The sequence below is a fragment of the Porites lutea genome, chromosome 4, assembly GCF_958299795.1.
Source record: "Porites lutea chromosome 4, jaPorLute2.1, whole genome shotgun sequence".
Classification (NCBI taxonomy): domain Eukaryota; kingdom Metazoa; phylum Cnidaria; class Anthozoa; order Scleractinia; family Poritidae; genus Porites; species Porites lutea.
Window position 1 is genome coordinate 36,223,292 of NC_133204.1, and position 15,912 is coordinate 36,239,203.

At 38.3% G+C, this 15,912-nt stretch overlaps 2 protein-coding genes across 2 annotated transcripts; one reads left to right on the forward strand and one right to left on the reverse strand.

Annotated features, from left to right (window-relative positions):
- Nucleotides 1-22: 22 nt before the first annotated feature.
- LOC140933441 (cyclin-dependent kinase 4 inhibitor B-like) lies at nt 23-5,156 on the reverse strand. Its single transcript, XM_073383000.1, has 7 exons — nt 5,072-5,156; nt 4,860-4,984; nt 4,170-4,304; nt 3,551-3,603; nt 2,416-2,474; nt 1,605-1,724; nt 23-434 (listed from the first exon to the last, which is right to left on the reverse strand). The coding sequence occupies exons 1-7, from the start codon at nt 5,120-5,122 to the stop codon at nt 330-332; spliced, it is 648 nt and encodes a 215-aa protein (XP_073239101.1). The 5' UTR covers nt 5,123-5,156; the 3' UTR covers nt 23-329.
- Nucleotides 5,157-5,192: 36 nt separating this feature from the next.
- On the forward strand, nt 5,193-12,996 carry LOC140933440 (transaldolase-like). The gene is made up of 10 exons (XM_073382999.1): nt 5,193-5,335; nt 5,432-5,555; nt 7,178-7,217; nt 7,513-7,580; nt 8,109-8,240; nt 9,172-9,232; nt 10,651-10,765; nt 11,388-11,517; nt 12,218-12,285; nt 12,564-12,996. The coding sequence occupies exons 1-10, from the start codon at nt 5,269-5,271 to the stop codon at nt 12,725-12,727; spliced, it is 969 nt and encodes a 322-aa protein (XP_073239100.1). The 5' UTR covers nt 5,193-5,268; the 3' UTR covers nt 12,728-12,996.
- The last annotated feature ends 2,916 nt before the right edge of the window (nt 12,997-15,912 follow it).

The following is a 15,912-nucleotide window of genomic DNA, read 5'->3' on the forward strand; positions in this document are numbered from 1 at the left end:
TAGCTCTGTAATGCTCGTAGAAAAATATTATTATCCCTGATTTAGGGATGTAAAATCTGCTTTCACATTGTTTCCCTTGATTATCCAAGAAAGTGTCCATAGAACAGAAGGTACCAGCTCTAGGGGTTAGTTTTGGGTAAACACCCATCAACAGAGAGCCAACAGTACTTTGAATTCAGCTATTGTTTAGGGCTGTCCCAGAAAGTTTACCCTATGAGAAGAGCTTCAATCTTCCTAGATAAGTTGGGAGTTATCTAGGAAGGTCAAAGGGCTTCTGATATTAATTATGCATAAATAATTTATAAAACTTGTATGAAGATCAAATCCAATCAACTCCTCCATACTGAAAAAGCAGGATTATTTGTTCTAGAGGTGTTTAATACTGAAGTCTCACTAGCAGTCAACACATCACCACTGTTAAGAGCCAGCTGTTGCTGAAAAAAAGGATCAAAAAACCAATAATCAACATTTTTCTCTTTTTGTAATTCTGGCTTGTGCATGAAAGCAAAATCAAAAAGCAAACAAAACTTGTGAGTTGATAACACTCTCTGGAAAAATTTTGTTACTTTGTAGCTTTTTCCACCTACAAGTGCACTTATGTATGAGTTGATGATAATTCTTTTCACATACTACACTACCCATATGAGCCGAGCAGCACTCTTGCAGCAACTGCGTGACTTCACTTTTTTGGTTGCATGGTGCTAACGCGCCCATTCTGCAGTGTTCACGAATCCATAGAGCATCAGAAGCCAGAGATTGTGCGCTGCAAAATGGTTGCAGTTTTCAAATATTCTAAAACAGTGTTAAAGCAGTGCTAAATGTTGTTGCTTAATTAATGCTGCCAATTTACCCTTGCTTAAACCCGGGGGGGGGGGGTACTGCTATATATGGGCTGTATAGGTATGTGCCGCTGTGAAGGGTATGGTTTTCAAGCTGTTTACTCTAGGATAGGGTGTATAAATCAGAGAGTTTAAAGTCTAGAATAGGGTATCATTTTCCAGGAAACTGATCAATTGGTTGAAGATTTTAGTCTAGACTAGGTTAACCCAGAATTACTCTACTCTAGGATAGGGGGATATTTAGGGAGTTTAGTCTAGAAAAGGTTAGTAAATTTCAGCTGAACTAGCTCTGGTACAGACTAGGGTTCCAGGGTCCCAGCGGCACACCCCCACCCAAAAATTCCTAAAGTAACCCCCCCCCCACCCCCGGGGACTTAAATCCACTATAACAAAACTATTCTGTACTGCAAAAGCCATTCAGGGTTGCAGATTACATAAAAGTGAATGTACTTTTGGCACGATATGTTGACAGTAAGTTAATTAAAACTTCCCATTGCTCATAAAAAATGTGTAGGAGTTAATCAATAACAGAGAGAAAAATATGTTAAAATTCTTCTGCCATCACTTACTGCAGTAAATTATAACTATAAGTATGTATACTACCCCCTTATGAAATCTGTCTGTGGCCTAAGGGAGGTTAAGTAATAAGTTATTGTGTTTTATTATTATTATTATTATTATTATTATTATTATTATTATTATTATTATTATTATTATTATTATCATCATTATTATTTATTTCAAACATGATACCAGACAGTATACCTGATAGCTGTGTTGTGTCTGGCTACCATACAGTGACTGCGTTTTAAACACATAGGCTGAACCAGGTCGGGAGAAGTATGCTTTCTCTGAACTTGGAACTTTGTTATCTTTCACTTCAACCTAAAGTCAAATATAATGGCCAACTTGAGCCACATTTGACAGATATATTATATTTCACTGGCAAGTAAGCAATATACACAGTAAGATACTATCATTTTATCATTTCTTAGTCTTAATAAATTGTGAAAGCCAGTCCTGTAAAACAAAAGTCAGTCCTTAACCTGTAAGTTCAAAGGCAGCCCACTTAATTTGACATTGAGGTTAAAATGGCTTCAACCTACTTGTCGCTTTGGAGATCGAACTGAGGTTTCTACTACAAAAACATCATTAATTGATTCAACTAAACCTCATTTAAAATATTTTGAAAAGGCATTATCAGGTGATGGTGGCTCGATATGTTATACACTTATTATACACAATAAAAAGGAAAAACATTTGCTATGGCAGGGCTAAAATAATTTTGGCACGGCAATCACCAGTCAAAGTACACATCACCTAATCTCCCTTGCAGCCTTAGGATTTTTTAATTTTTTAGTGTCAGCACCCAATGTTCGTCACCACAAACAACTGTACAAACAGCTGATTCTGGGAAGAAGAATAAATTGCATGATGACACTAAAAATGGCTGCGAAGGAGAAAGGTCACCATGATTCAATTATAAAAACAGGAGGCTTGACCCACAGAATGTGACATTTATCCACTGTGTGCCCTATCAGAAACACCTTTTGTGCAACATTTATTAGGAAATTACCTTCTTCACAATGTCCATTCTGATGAGGTCAGCTTTAGATGTTCTTCTGCAGCCAGCAGCTGTAAATTGGAACAAAATAATATTGTTTATTAAAATTATAAAATCATTAAGAAAGTTAACTTGGACAAAAATTTCTCAGCTGATAGCTAGAAATGGTTGATGGAAAAATGCAAGACTTGTGAAACAGACATTCCCTATAAAATCCAGACATGGTCAGCAAAAAGATTAAGGATTGGAGATGGAAAGAAAGACACAACCAAAACATTTCCAAAATTTCTAGAATTGAAACAGGAAAAGAAACAAAATTTTCTATATTAAGTACTTCTTGCCAAGACTTATAATTATGTTCCCTGCTACAAGTATACTTAATCACTGACTTAGTAACTCAGGTTAGCTTAATTGACCTTTCCTGCATTCCTAAGACAAGAGCACATCAAGTGATTTGTGTACATTATCTACTGAGGCTTCTACCTCACTCCTTTTGTTGGTGATCGCTGAAGTAAAATGGGGAAATTAATTTATTAGCTCTGTTGATAGGGCAGACTTCGGAGCAATAAGCCCAAGTTTGATTCCTGGGCACAACCTTAATATGATCTTAAAATAACTGAAGGGAATGAGCTGCCTTTGCTGTGACATCTGCAAATGGTTGGGTATTAAACTGGTCTTCATGTGGCCTCATCTCACAACATTTCACTGATTTGACTCATGAAGAATGCAAAAGAACCACTACAAGGGACATGACAATCCTTGCCGCTGATCATCACTACTGTCTTAAACTTTTCTAGTCATTCCTGCTCATCCTCGTTGGGCAGGTCCAAAGAGGTTAAAAAAATTAATAATAATAATAATGCTAGTAGTAATCAAAGGTTCTAGGTGTGGTTGACAATGATCGAAGATCAAAACGCTTTTGCTCCATCACTGTGCTTTGCACAAGTTTCTTGTGATAGATGCTCAAAACACTTGTAATCAGATTACAAGTGATAGAAGGTCCAAACTCGAGTGATCAAATCACGTTCCTTGCATTTCATATTCATTCTTAGTGGAAGTCCAAATGAATGCTGGCTACATACATGTGACGCATGCATGATTGCGGGCTTCTCTTGTCGCCCACAATAATTAAACCCAGATAACAAACCTGCAAAAAATGGCCAAATTGTATCAAGTGCTGAGGCAAAATCCACAGCTGATCTGAAAGTGAAATATTATTGCCACATTTGCATCTTGGTTACATTTTCTTTATCTGGTATATTATTATTAATGGGAGAAAAGTCACTTGATTTCAGTCTCATTATTCATTTGTTGTTGTTGTTGTTTACAAGAAAACTATTACACACACATTTATTTTCCTGTTAATGAAAATTCCGAAAGCACCTGTAAGTACCCAAGTCACGTAGTCTGTACTTTCAGGGTGGCCTCAGGGTTGGCAGATGCTGACCTCCAGGCAATGCAAAAATTTGCTTATGACCCCACTCAGTGGAATCACAAGATGGGCAAATGCCCTATGGTAGTCTTGGAATTGACTGATGCGTAATGACACTAGGTCAGAATAGAAGTGCTATCCATAAAACTGCTCTCAGCTCTGATGGAAATGTTATTTAATGAAATATATAGTGGTATAAGAATAATCAAATACATAAAAAGGGCCCAAAATCAGAAATGCAGGTGAATATTTTAATGTTGCTCAACACAATTCTGGCTACTCAACTTTATTCACTTAAACTTCCAACTCAGCTTTTAACAATAATTTTATTTACCTGCCAAGATTATCTCTGATTGTTAGGTCTGGGTTGTGATTCATTAGTGTCATAACAACTTTACCATGTCCTTGGAATGTAGCACAGTGAAGAGCTGTCCAATTTGTACCTCTGTTACAAGCATTGACATCAGCTCTGTTAATACAAAGAAAAAACTTTTACTTTAAAACTCAGAAAACTGGGTGAGAATACCAGAAATGTTTCAGAAATGTTCTTGTATTGCAAGGAAAAGCCAGTCAGGTAAACAGTAAACCTTCAAGTTTACTTGTAGGTTCTGAACTTTATTGTGATTGGTCAGAAGACAATATTAATTATTACAGTAAGCCGTAAAAACAAACTCAAAGTGTTCAGGGCTATTCAGCTTGCAGTGAAAACCCTGAATCAACCTAAGCTGTAGATGCTTATCTTGTAATTAAGAAACAGTGCCGTAGCATAGGGAGGGGCCTGGGGGGCCTGGGCCCCCCAATACTTTTGACAATTAATGCTCTCGGAAGGCTGAAAATGCTATTTCAGAGACCCTATATTTCAAAATTTTCTGGGGGGGGGGGGGGGGGGGCATGCCCCCGGAGACCCCTAGCAGCTCGCGCCTTCTGCGCTCGTGATTGTCCCCCAACCCCCAATAAATAGAACCGAATCGGTGGGCCGGGTATTCTTTAATCTAGCCCAATAAATTTACAAAATAATGCTTACCCCCGGTCAAGTAATAACTGAACAATGTCGTTGTACGCCCAGAAAGCTGCAATACATAAGGGTCTGAAACCCTCTGGGGAATACGAATTCACATCAACACCGCGGTCTATAATGGTTTTCACCGCCTGAAAAAAAATAGGCCGCTTTTTAAGTATAGCTTTCACAATACTTGTATAGAAAAAAAAAAAAAAAGCAGCTTTCAGAAAACAGACCTTTAAATCACCTGTGGCTGCTGCAGCAGTCAACTCGCCTCCGTCCGCCATCTTGGTTCCTTCTGTTTTTTGAGAAACCGCTGATAAAGTTTAGGGGTAGATACTTTATGTATGGAATACTAAATGTACCGTATTTTTGAACGGAAACTCCGCTGACCGGCTCAGCCGCGTGACTTCGCAAGAAAAGTGCTGCAGAAATGGCTTCCGCTCTGGAACAACTCAAAAAATACACCACAGTCGTCGCTGATTCGGGCGATTTTGATAGTAAGAGAGAGATCATTTGTAAAGGAGTTTTCTTTTCCTGATTGCTGTTTGGTAAATCACTGTCATGATATACTTTTGTTTATTTTTACTTCTCAGCCATTTCGCAGTACAAACCCACCGATGCGACGACCAACCCATCGCTCCTTCTTGCTGCTTCCAAAATGCCTCAGTACCGAAATTTATTCGACAAAGCTGTTCAGTACGGAAAGGCCAATGGAAGGTAAAGAATACTCGAACCATTTCTCTTAGTTAGTTTACGTTTTTGCATGTCCAAGGATTCAAGGTCACGCTTCATGTGTTTAAGGTTATGAGTTTTCGTGAAATTAAAGAATAAGTTTATTTAAGTCTTGGGTGTTGAATATGCAATTGATTAGCAGGATAATTGCAAAATAGTTTTTTGTGTGTGTAGAACAAAAACTTACGGATTGTCGAGGTGCCAATATTTGAGTGAAGAGGTGTTTTACGTAATAAGGCGTCATTGCATGCACTGAACCTATAGTTAGCTGGCCATGCACCGTGACGTACGCAACTTTCGTACAATTTTACTTATACGTCTATTGTACAAATACAACAAACCCCATCCAAGGGCTTTTAGAGTTTATGATCTTTTATAGAAATAATATTACTGATGTTGGATGTTTGAAATGATACAAAAAAATAACATGGAAATAATGTGATATCGCCTAAAGCAAATAATTTTGAAACAAACAACTTGATTATATATCACATCATTACTGCGTTCATTTTAATATGCAAATTGAAGAAATGCTCGGCAGCTCTATCTGAGCGTTTTAAATGGGCCAGGAATTTTGATATTTGTATTTTAAAATATCTTAATGTTATGGGGAGTACAACAAGTGCTTTCAGTGTCATACTCAGCTACGCACCACACCTTTTATTATTGTAACTTACAGTTTTAAAAGTTATAATAATGATGTAATATAGCACTGAAAGGACTGTCATAACTTTCTCCTTCCTCTATTTTCCTCCCAATTTCTTTCATCCATTTCGCTTCCTCCTCTCTTTGCTTGAGACCTGCCTGATTGTATGTAGAGGATATATGAATTTTATTTTCGAGTGGCAAAACAATATTTTACAAACGAGCGCAGTGAGTGAGTAAAATATTGTTTTAAAAGCCATCGTGTAATGTTCTTTTTATTATATAGACAAAAAGACATCGATAAAATAATAGAGGGAAATTACCAAAATTTCGTCATCAATAAACTCACGTGTGAGATTATGGAAAATAAACCACTCGGGTCCCGGATGTAGTTTTTATGAATTTTACGAGTGGTATATTTTCCAGTAAAACACTCGTGTCTATATAATAAAATTAAATAGAGCTAAATGCTGCTAAAACAGCCGCCTTTAATACTACAATGTGGTATCAACAAAACAGATTGTTGTGTTCAGTGAGTGTTACATACAGTACTGTCAGGGATGTGCTCCAGCGGAGCCCGGTGGCTCCTTGTGGCTAACTCTGGCTCTTGGGCAGCTCGAAAATCTTACTTTTTTCGTACAAATTTTATGCTTGGCACCCTGGATTTTACAAGTTCAGGGCGCTGGGATCCCTTCAATTTTCCTTAGAGGGCAGCCTCAATTCTCGATGGAAAAGTTGTATAAAGCATTAAATATTGCACATGATATCCTTGTAAGAGAGAGCTGTCATCCAACTGTTTATATAATTTTAAGATGAGCTTTTCTTCTTTTCTGATTTTACTGGCTTTGAGGTACTTATAGGGATTTCTTTACTTAACAGTCTTTTCTGGGTCTTCAACCTAATCCTTTTTTACATATCATTTTATTGAATTTTTTTCTTATTTTTGGTTTTTAAATTTGAAGCACCCTTGAAGAGCAGCTGACTGAAGCAATGGACAAAATGGTAAATACAGCATTTTTCTAATTAAAAACACGTACAGCATTAGTAAAAAAACCACAACAACAAGCTTTACTAATTTATAGCAGAACCTCAGGAAAATATGGCTGATGACGTAATTAAGTTCTTAATTCATTTATCTGTTACAAAAAAGTAATAGAATTAACGAAAATGTATGCCTTGTTAGATAATGTTATATTGTTATTCCAGCTGGTATATTTTGGTGTAGTTCAATAATATTATGGAATAAAGATGATTGTTATTATTTTAAAATTCAAATTAGCTTTTTTATTTGTTTTAGTTTGTACTTTTTGGAGTTGAAATACTAAATATTGTCCCAGGAAGAGTTTCAACAGAGGTTGATGCTAGGTAAGCCATAAAAAGCCATGCCTTGAATGTGCAGTGCTTTTATTGTTTACGGGCTGTTGAACTGTCTTAAAAAAAAGTAAGAACCAGCAAAACCATTGCAAAGTTCAAGGTTGAATAGCAGTGTGCTTACACTCCCTGGAAATGGCTTTAATACTTTTAGCCCCAGTTGAACCCGAATGCAAATTCTAAAATTTAGACTGATTTCCCTTAAAGAATTAGTTGAGAGAAGTTAGTAAAAGATCAAAGGATTTTCTCTTTAGTAACCATTTTATTAATTCTTGTAGCCTGTTCTCTTGATTATGCCTTGATGTTGTCAGGGGAAAGTTGATTTTGATCACTTTTTGATGGTTTAAAGACCATTAAAACCTTTGCATGCCCAATTAGCACCTTCACTTATGGAACACAGCCTGAGAAAATTAATTCAGCAGTGAAAATACATGTACCTACCACGCTTTAGTGTAAGAATTCATTTCCACTTGAATTCATGGGAACATTTTATTTAGTTTTTTTTTACTTTGGGGGGTAAAGGTTATCCTTTGATGTTGAGGGCTCTATTGAGAAGGCCAAAAAGTTTATCAAGTTGTATGAGGAAGCTGGAATCAGCAAAGACAGAATCTTAATCAAACTGAGCACAACTTGGGAAGGAGTCCAAGCTGCAAAGTAAGTTCTTCATCATCAATTTTTTGGACAATATAATATTACTCGAGGTTGTGAGCACTGAGAGTCATAATCTGCAAGCTGTTTTCTTTTCTTTGTATTTAGTATACCAAAGGGGGCTCATGGTCCCAGGCATTCCTAGTGGAGACTGTAGAAACTGGGGTTAAAAATTGCGATGACTTTCAATGTATGCAAATAACACTGGTGATGAGCATGCGGTTTATTTTTGGGAATGATTGAAGTGACATGCCTAGCTGAACATGTCTTTGCTTTGCCCTATTTTAATGGCAAGAGAAAAAATGACAGTCAAATTGCACATAGGAAAGTATATGTGTACAGGGTCTGGCTTATGTACTACAGCAAAAGCAGTTGCTCCAAAAGATTTACAATAATATAATCTTATCCATTATTGATATCACAATGGGCTGCTCTCTAGTCGGCCTGTGTTGCATCCGGTCATTGCAAAATGGTCAGGGTTCGATTCCCCGTCAAGCCTGAATTTTGTTCAGGTTCTTTTTCAACTGCTTAGGTTGTTTGGAAAAAAGATACATTTTATTTGAGTGTCAATGTATTTAGCACAAAAGAACTAATTGGGGACACTATTTTGACGTCTCCTACTGGAGAAGGGACCGCCATTTTACATGGTCATCCGAGCCACGCAAGGGTCTAGCCACTTGCAATGCAAAGGGAGTACCTTCAATTCTCAGTTATTTTAAGACCCTGAGTTGGTCCAGCCTCAAGAATTGAACCCGCGACCTCCTGCTCTGCAGTCACAGGCTCTACCAACTGAGCTAACACTGCCGCGGTCGTTCAACTTCGAAGATCATGTTCTCTTTCATATCTTTATCCTCAGTTCAAAATATGATTCATTTTATATATTTCAATTCATGATTCATTTCATTATTTCAATTCAAATTTTTTTATCATTTATTAGGGTTCTTGAGGAGGAACTTGGTATTCACTGCAACATGACACTCCTTTTCTCCTTTGCACAGGTAAGCAAGTGTTACATCATCACAGAATTTCCATAATATTATTGTGCAGTGTACATTCTAGACATTTAGTACAGAATGATTATATACAGTAAAATGTGGCTAAATGTAATTTAGGCGAGGTTAAACATGAGATAATGCTGGCCAGCAGTCTCCATTGCTAATCATATGTGCGCCGGCCTTAGGGCTTTTTCAGGGTCCCAGTATTTTTACAGCACTCCTTTGGAGGTCGAGTCATTTTGCTTGCATTGTCTTTGCTTGTGCTTGCGCTTAAGCCTTCTTTGCTCCCAGCCTTTAATTCCCTTTCTCTGGGTGGGTCTTGGTGAGGATCTGAAAACTTTCCACTGCAGTTCTCAGTGTGACGGTGCCTGGTGGTTGCCTCTCACAGGGTTGTCATGGTTACCTTCAGTTTACTCAGGTACCTTCCCCACACCCATCTGTTGGAATTCCTACTAAGGAATTAAGCTGAGTACCACTAAAGTCTTCTCTTAGCTGCAATTCAGAAAATAAGAACCTATTTATTATAAAAATGTAAATACCGGTAGCCTAAATTTGTGCTAATTGCCGCATTTATGTAAGAACCTGTATAGGTTAACTTGGGAAAATGCAGCTACTAAGTCATGGGTTTTTACTGTATGGAAAAACCAATGCTATAATTGGGGGAATTAACATTGAGTCAATGTATATGTAGCATTAAAATAAAATGTAAATTTTAAGGCTCTACATGCTTCGAAACGCACATCATTCTATGACTGAAGATCTGAGACTTTGAAGCAGAATGTTGGAGACCCTGTAATTGATAGAAACTCACAAAAACAAGGCTCCAAGCCTTGGACAAAGGCCATCCTTTTATTTACCTTCTATTTGCAGAAAGACCTTGCAATGACCTTGCTAGTGAAAGAAGAAACTCTAATAAATACCGTTGCATCAAAATTGAGTGTACTGTTAAAGATTACCAAAATAGAGATGGTCTCTCCTTTCTTGCATGTAATTGTTTCTCTATGAGCACTTAAGAAGGGAGGAAGGGAGGGTATTCTGATGTGGAAACGGCAGGAATACTTTGAGTTTTCCTTTTGGGGTTTTGATTGTCAGTTTCAGGACTAGTTAGGCATTTTCAGGATGAATCATGAAGACACACAGAAGTGATGTCAGATAGCGTTGGGCTGGTGGGCCGAATGACCCACTGAGTTAGTGTATTGTCATCACAAGTTCCCAAAAGCACTTGAGCTATTTTATTTTAAGGCAATAGAACTGGTAATATTGACTACATTTGGGGCTATGCCATCAATGTGCCTCACTTTGAACAAAGCCTCCTTACTTCGGTCCAACCCTGCCCTGGAGATCACAAGACATGTAGGTGAATTAATCATAGCACATCATAAAAACCATGTATTATTGCCTGATTTTTCTTGCCTCTCCAGGCGGTAGCTTGTGCAGAAGCTGGTGTCACCTTGATCTCCCCATTTGTTGGACGTATTTTTGATTGGTATGTTAAGAACACAGACCAAAAGGAATTTGAACCTGCAGATGACCCAGGTAGAGATTAAAAGTAAATAATAATGATATCAATAAATGACTGGCTGGAACTTACAAATTTATTTTGTGCAAAAATACCAACCAAGGAAAGTGAACAACTACATCACCAGGCCTCAGATGTTTTAAAGGTGGATAAAAGCTATCCACTGAATAAATCTCTATCCATTGGATAGCAGAACTGGTTTCCCTAATACATATTCACTGGATAGTGATTAAAATCCAGTGGATAGCGCTATCCAATGTTTGATATACAACTCTGCAGGCCATAAAATGTTTAGCCTTTTTCTTCTGGATGAAAATGTGGCTGGATTTCTTGAAAACTTTTTTACACTTAACGGTATACACTTTTCAAATTTTGTGGTTTGTATTCTTCTCTGTAATAGTAGAATTTCAATGTGTTCTCAGTGATGTAATTATGAAATAGTGAAGTACTGTACATGTTAGTGTCTCTGGCCCTCTGTGTATTTGGGTGCTTATCATAACAAAACATTTCTGGAAAATCCAGTTGGAAAGTAAATGGAACACGACTTTTAGGGTCATTTTAGTGGAAAATTTTCTGTGTGTCGATCATGCTAAGATGCTTCTGACTTATCACAACATATGTCAACTTGTTCTTTCTTAGGTGTTAAGAGTGTGACAGCAATATACAACTACTACAAAAAGTTTGGTTACAAAACTGTTGTCATGGGAGCATCATTCAGAAACCTTGGGCAAATCACTGAACTGGCTGGATGTGATCTTCTCACAATCAGGTATCAGCAAAAATTGAACTAAGGGGTGCATGGAATATTAAAGGCGCTAAGCAAGTCCCAATGGTGTCCAACATCAATTTTCTCCTAACCATATCCATTGATTGTCAAGAGATTTGGTTATGAGAATTAATAAATTGATCACCTAAGAGAAAATGCTTTGATCTTTCATCAAATTCTCTCAACTTATTCTTTAACAAAATGTATAGAGATCAGTTTGGAGAATTTGTATGTGGATATTGGGGCTTAAAGGGTTAAAATGTCAAATTCTTCTTTTGATTATCAAGCACATACAATGCAATCTGCTAGGAGAATACCTCCACCCTGGGGACAGTGAGGAATGGCAGGTCATCGAAGAGAGATTATTGCCCTTGTACAGCAGTTGAAACATGAAAGAATGTACTGTATCTGCCAGGACAGACGAAAGTAGCTGTTGTGGAGGGAACCATTAGCAGAGTTTCTTTTAGTGGTATATAATACAATTCCTACTATTTGCCTTAAGCTTTTGCTTGAAATTGCCCATGAATTTTGTAATTATATAACTTTCTCAGCTGTGAAGAACATAAAATTGTAATAATGACAAGTTACAAATTTCCAAAATAACAAATACCATAAGATAAAATACAATAGGTCAATCCCCGAGCTGCTAGTGAGCCCCACCACCCCTAGTCCAGAAGCACTAATGTTTGTTTCGTATTTTCAGTCCATCTTTGTTAGAAAAGCTCGTGAAATCGACTGAGACAGTCTCCCAAAAGCTTTCAGTTGAGGAAGGTAAGGATAAACATTAACTTTGCCGTCAGGTGATGGTTAATGAAAATCAGTTCCTAAACATAATAATAATAAAGTATCTATAACTTTTTGAATTATCATTTTAGTTTTAGACGTAGATTCTTATTCTGTGTTTTGTAACTTGCGATTTATTATAAGAGCATAGGAAATTTATGAATTTCATGGTTTCCCTCAGCTATATACTACTGATACATTAAGAAGTCACGTTTTCATTATACAAGGTCAAACATTTTTTATTACTCTTCCTTGTATTTTTACAGCTCAAAAGCTTGATATTGAGAAAGTATCCTTGGATGAAAAGAAATTTCGTTGGCTTCTCAATGAGGACCAGATGGCTACTGAGAAGTTAGCGGAGGGAATCAGAAAGTTTGCTGCAGATGCTGTAAAACTTGAGGATATGATTAAAGCAGAGCTCCAAAAGTAACTGCAGATCTAAACACAAGCTGGTATAAGTGACAAGCCCTGCATTGGACACATGTGGAACTCTATCTATGTGCATTAAAAACAAATACTTGTCTTGATATTTTATATGACCACTTTACCCAATAATAAGGCTTGAAGGTCCCGGTATTTAGAATTAGTATCTTGCTGAATTAAGTTCTTTTTAGGTTTCAGAAGTAATAGGTGTATTTTCTGACTTGTGACAATATGTGTACCCGTAATGGTGCAGTAAATTGCAGTTCTGTTTATCTACATTTGTTTCTATTGTTTTTGTCGTTGTTTACCGGATTTCACTCTTGGTGTTTCCGATATCTTCAGAAAGTTGCGCATGTGCGTTGATCATGTGTTAAAGGCAGAACACCCCATGGCGTCTTTTAGCCCCCCAGACAGTGTCCACATTTGGCCAGTTTTTTCTTTGGGACCAGCTGTTAGCTTTGTGATTGAACTCTTTCTCTATTCATCGGCTATTTGACTAGTCCCCATTCCCTTCTCACTATCTCTCCTTAGTGGCGCGCGGGGTGTGATGGGAAGGAGGAATCGTGGCGAATGGAAGAAGCTAAACTCGAATGGGCCAGAGAATTATCCGCGGTTAAGAAAGAAAACAGACGACATGTCGCGATGCCACCAAAGGTTTCCCCGCGAAATGACGTCTGAGAAACGAGCGCAGAAATTCTATACTAATGACACGTCACTACCCAGATCTGAATAATGACGCGTCATCAGTATAGATTTTCTCAGGCTACGGTTAAGATTGCCTGTCCTGTGATACAGTTACTGAATTCAACAACATTATTTTAACTGATATAGCTGCCAAAAGAGCTCCAGTTAAAAAACGACAGTTCAAAATGAACTTTCGAGGAAATTTTTACAGAAAGGCCAACTGACCGTCTGGCCGTGAGACATGGTTTTGGTTATCAACTCATCAACTCCTGGTGTCGCGATTTAAATAACCCCCAAATCTCACGGTGAATGAGAAAAGCCAAACAACTCCAGTGGGAGTGAACTAATATCAAAACATCAGTGTTCATACTAGTAATGTCTAATAGTGTCAAATTTAATTTGTGAAGGAATACAAGAGAGAATAATTATACATTGCAGGGGCGAATCCAGGCATTTTTGATTGAGGGGAGGGAGTCCAGATTATAGGAGGGTACCCAAAAACAATTACATATTTTAATATCCCTGGAATTTAGTTTAGTGGCAAGATGCGATGCGCGTTTCATTGAAAAAAAATCAGCCAGTAAAAAGGTGATATACGATCCTGTCGATGTAAGAATTTCAGTCTCAAACAAGCGTCAGGTTTGATATGGGGGGGATTCCAGATTCCCCCCCTCCCCTCCCTGGATCCGCCACTGATGATTGCATAGTTATATTCCGTCTCCTGTTTCTTGTCGTGTAAAAATTCGTGTGAAAATGTGCGCGGTCTCAAAAATATCAGTATTCGTGTGGACATAGCCTGGTTTACGATCAACGACGAACGTCAATTTGTACCACTTAACCAAGATTTCTCTTACTCCTGCGTAGCAGGCGCTTGGAAGTAGTCGCGCTTGGAAGCAGTGGGCACAAGAAAAAACGGGCGCGCGAGAAGGAGACACGCGTGTCTCCTCGCGCCCGCCCGTTCTCTCTTTCGCCCACTACTTCCAAGCGCCTGCTACGCAGGCTAGATCTCACTTGTCGTTTCAGTGTTCATTATATCTACACAGAAATAGAACATTTTATGTTAGGTTCATCGCGTTCAATCAGAACGTTTCCTAATCTTGGTGTTCTTGTGGTACAAAGCCACAGATTTTCGAGGTATCACTGCCGATCTTGAGCTGCCCCCACTGATTTTATCAGGGGCATATTGGCCGGGAAACTGGACTCCTTTCGACTCGAATATCGTTTCCGTAAGTGATGAACGCGGATCTGTAATCAATGATTACCTCTAGTCAGTAAGAATGATTTTGGACAGTTGTATCAGGGGTCTCATTTCTTAATTCGACAAATTGTGAACTTGAATTTGACGTTAGCCGTTTGGCGAATTAAAAACGTGATTCTAAATCGGCTCACGGGCTCCCGTGATATGAAACATAGGCGCTGAAGTCGGTGACGGAAAAGGCTTTTATTATATAAACTGCAGTGTTTTACAAGGATTTCTACCACCGAGAAATGTGGTATCTGAACACACGTAAAAATACGATATTTTTACATGTGAAGATATCGATAATTTCACTGACATCAGGTTTGTCTCTTAAATTGTACTTAAATTCGTTGGTGTATCATCGAAACATCTTCGGGTCTTCCTCGAAAGTGCTCGGCAATCTTCGGACATCTTCGGAAATTCTCGGAAAATGTTCGGGAACGTTCGTATGGTCTTCGGGACAATTTGAAAAATCTTCGGAAATCTTCAGAAGGTGGTCGGAAATCTTCGGAAAATCATCAAAAACGCCGTCATCAGTATGTTTATCTAATAAAAAGAATATTATGCACCTATCAATGTAAATCCCGTGGGGGGGGGGGCGGGCAAGGGGAGGGGATTTGATGCCTGGGACTATCCCCGCTATCGGGCTTTTGATCGTGCGAAGCGACCCCGGGGTCGGGACATTTGACTTTGACCGACAGAAGCCTGGTATCAATTCAGAAGCAGTTACCAAGTCCGTCCCTCGAGGTTTCCTGAAAGTCACGCTGTTGGAGAAAGGTATGAACTTTTCATTTGTTTTAATCGCCATAATCCGATACTTTAAACTGTCATCTAAACAGATAATTTTATTTTGAGAAAGTTTTTATTTTCAAGTTCCCATCTGATTTTGACACTTTTGATTGACCTTTCGTTTCCCACCCTGGGGAATTTGATCGAAAAATTTCAAAATTTGTCAAATCCCCACCCCTTGCCCGCACTCCCTCCCCCCCCCCCCCCACGGGGTTTACATTGATAGGTGCATTACACGTTAGCTCGAAGATATGAATTTTATGTTCTCGTGGCAAGAGCAATATCTCACTCGTTCGCTGCGCTCACTCGTGAGATATTGTTCTTGCCACTCGAACATAAAATTCATATCTTCTCGCCACCGTGTAATATTCTCTATTTAAATCTGTGAACCGACAAAATCAAAATGGTTACTCGTCAACGTCACATCAGAAAAAGAAACAAAAGAATACAATGGCGGCACCAGTAAGGTAGAAAAGAAC

Coding starts and splice junctions, on each gene's coding strand:
- LOC140933440 (XM_073382999.1), top strand. CDS start 5,269: ATGGCTTCCGCTCTGGAACAACTCAAAAAATACACCACAGTCGTCGCT. Junction 5,556..7,177: donor TACGGAAAGGCCAATGGAAG/GTAAAGAATACT, acceptor TTAAATTTGAAG/CACCCTTGAAGAGCAGCTGA. Junction 12,286..12,563: donor AAAGCTTTCAGTTGAGGAAG/GTAAGGATAAAC, acceptor GTATTTTTACAG/CTCAAAAGCTTGATATTGAG.
- LOC140933441 (XM_073383000.1), bottom strand. CDS start 5,122: ATGGCGGACGGAGGCGAGTTGACTGCTGCAGCAGCCACAGGTGATTTA. Junction 3,604..4,169: donor ATCAGAGATAATCTTGGCAG/GTAAATAAAATT, acceptor TTTCACTTTCAG/ATCAGCTGTGGATTTTGCCT. Junction 1,725..2,415: donor GAATGGACATTGTGAAGAAG/GTAATTTCCTAA, acceptor ATTTGACTTTAG/GTTGAAGTGAAAGATAACAA.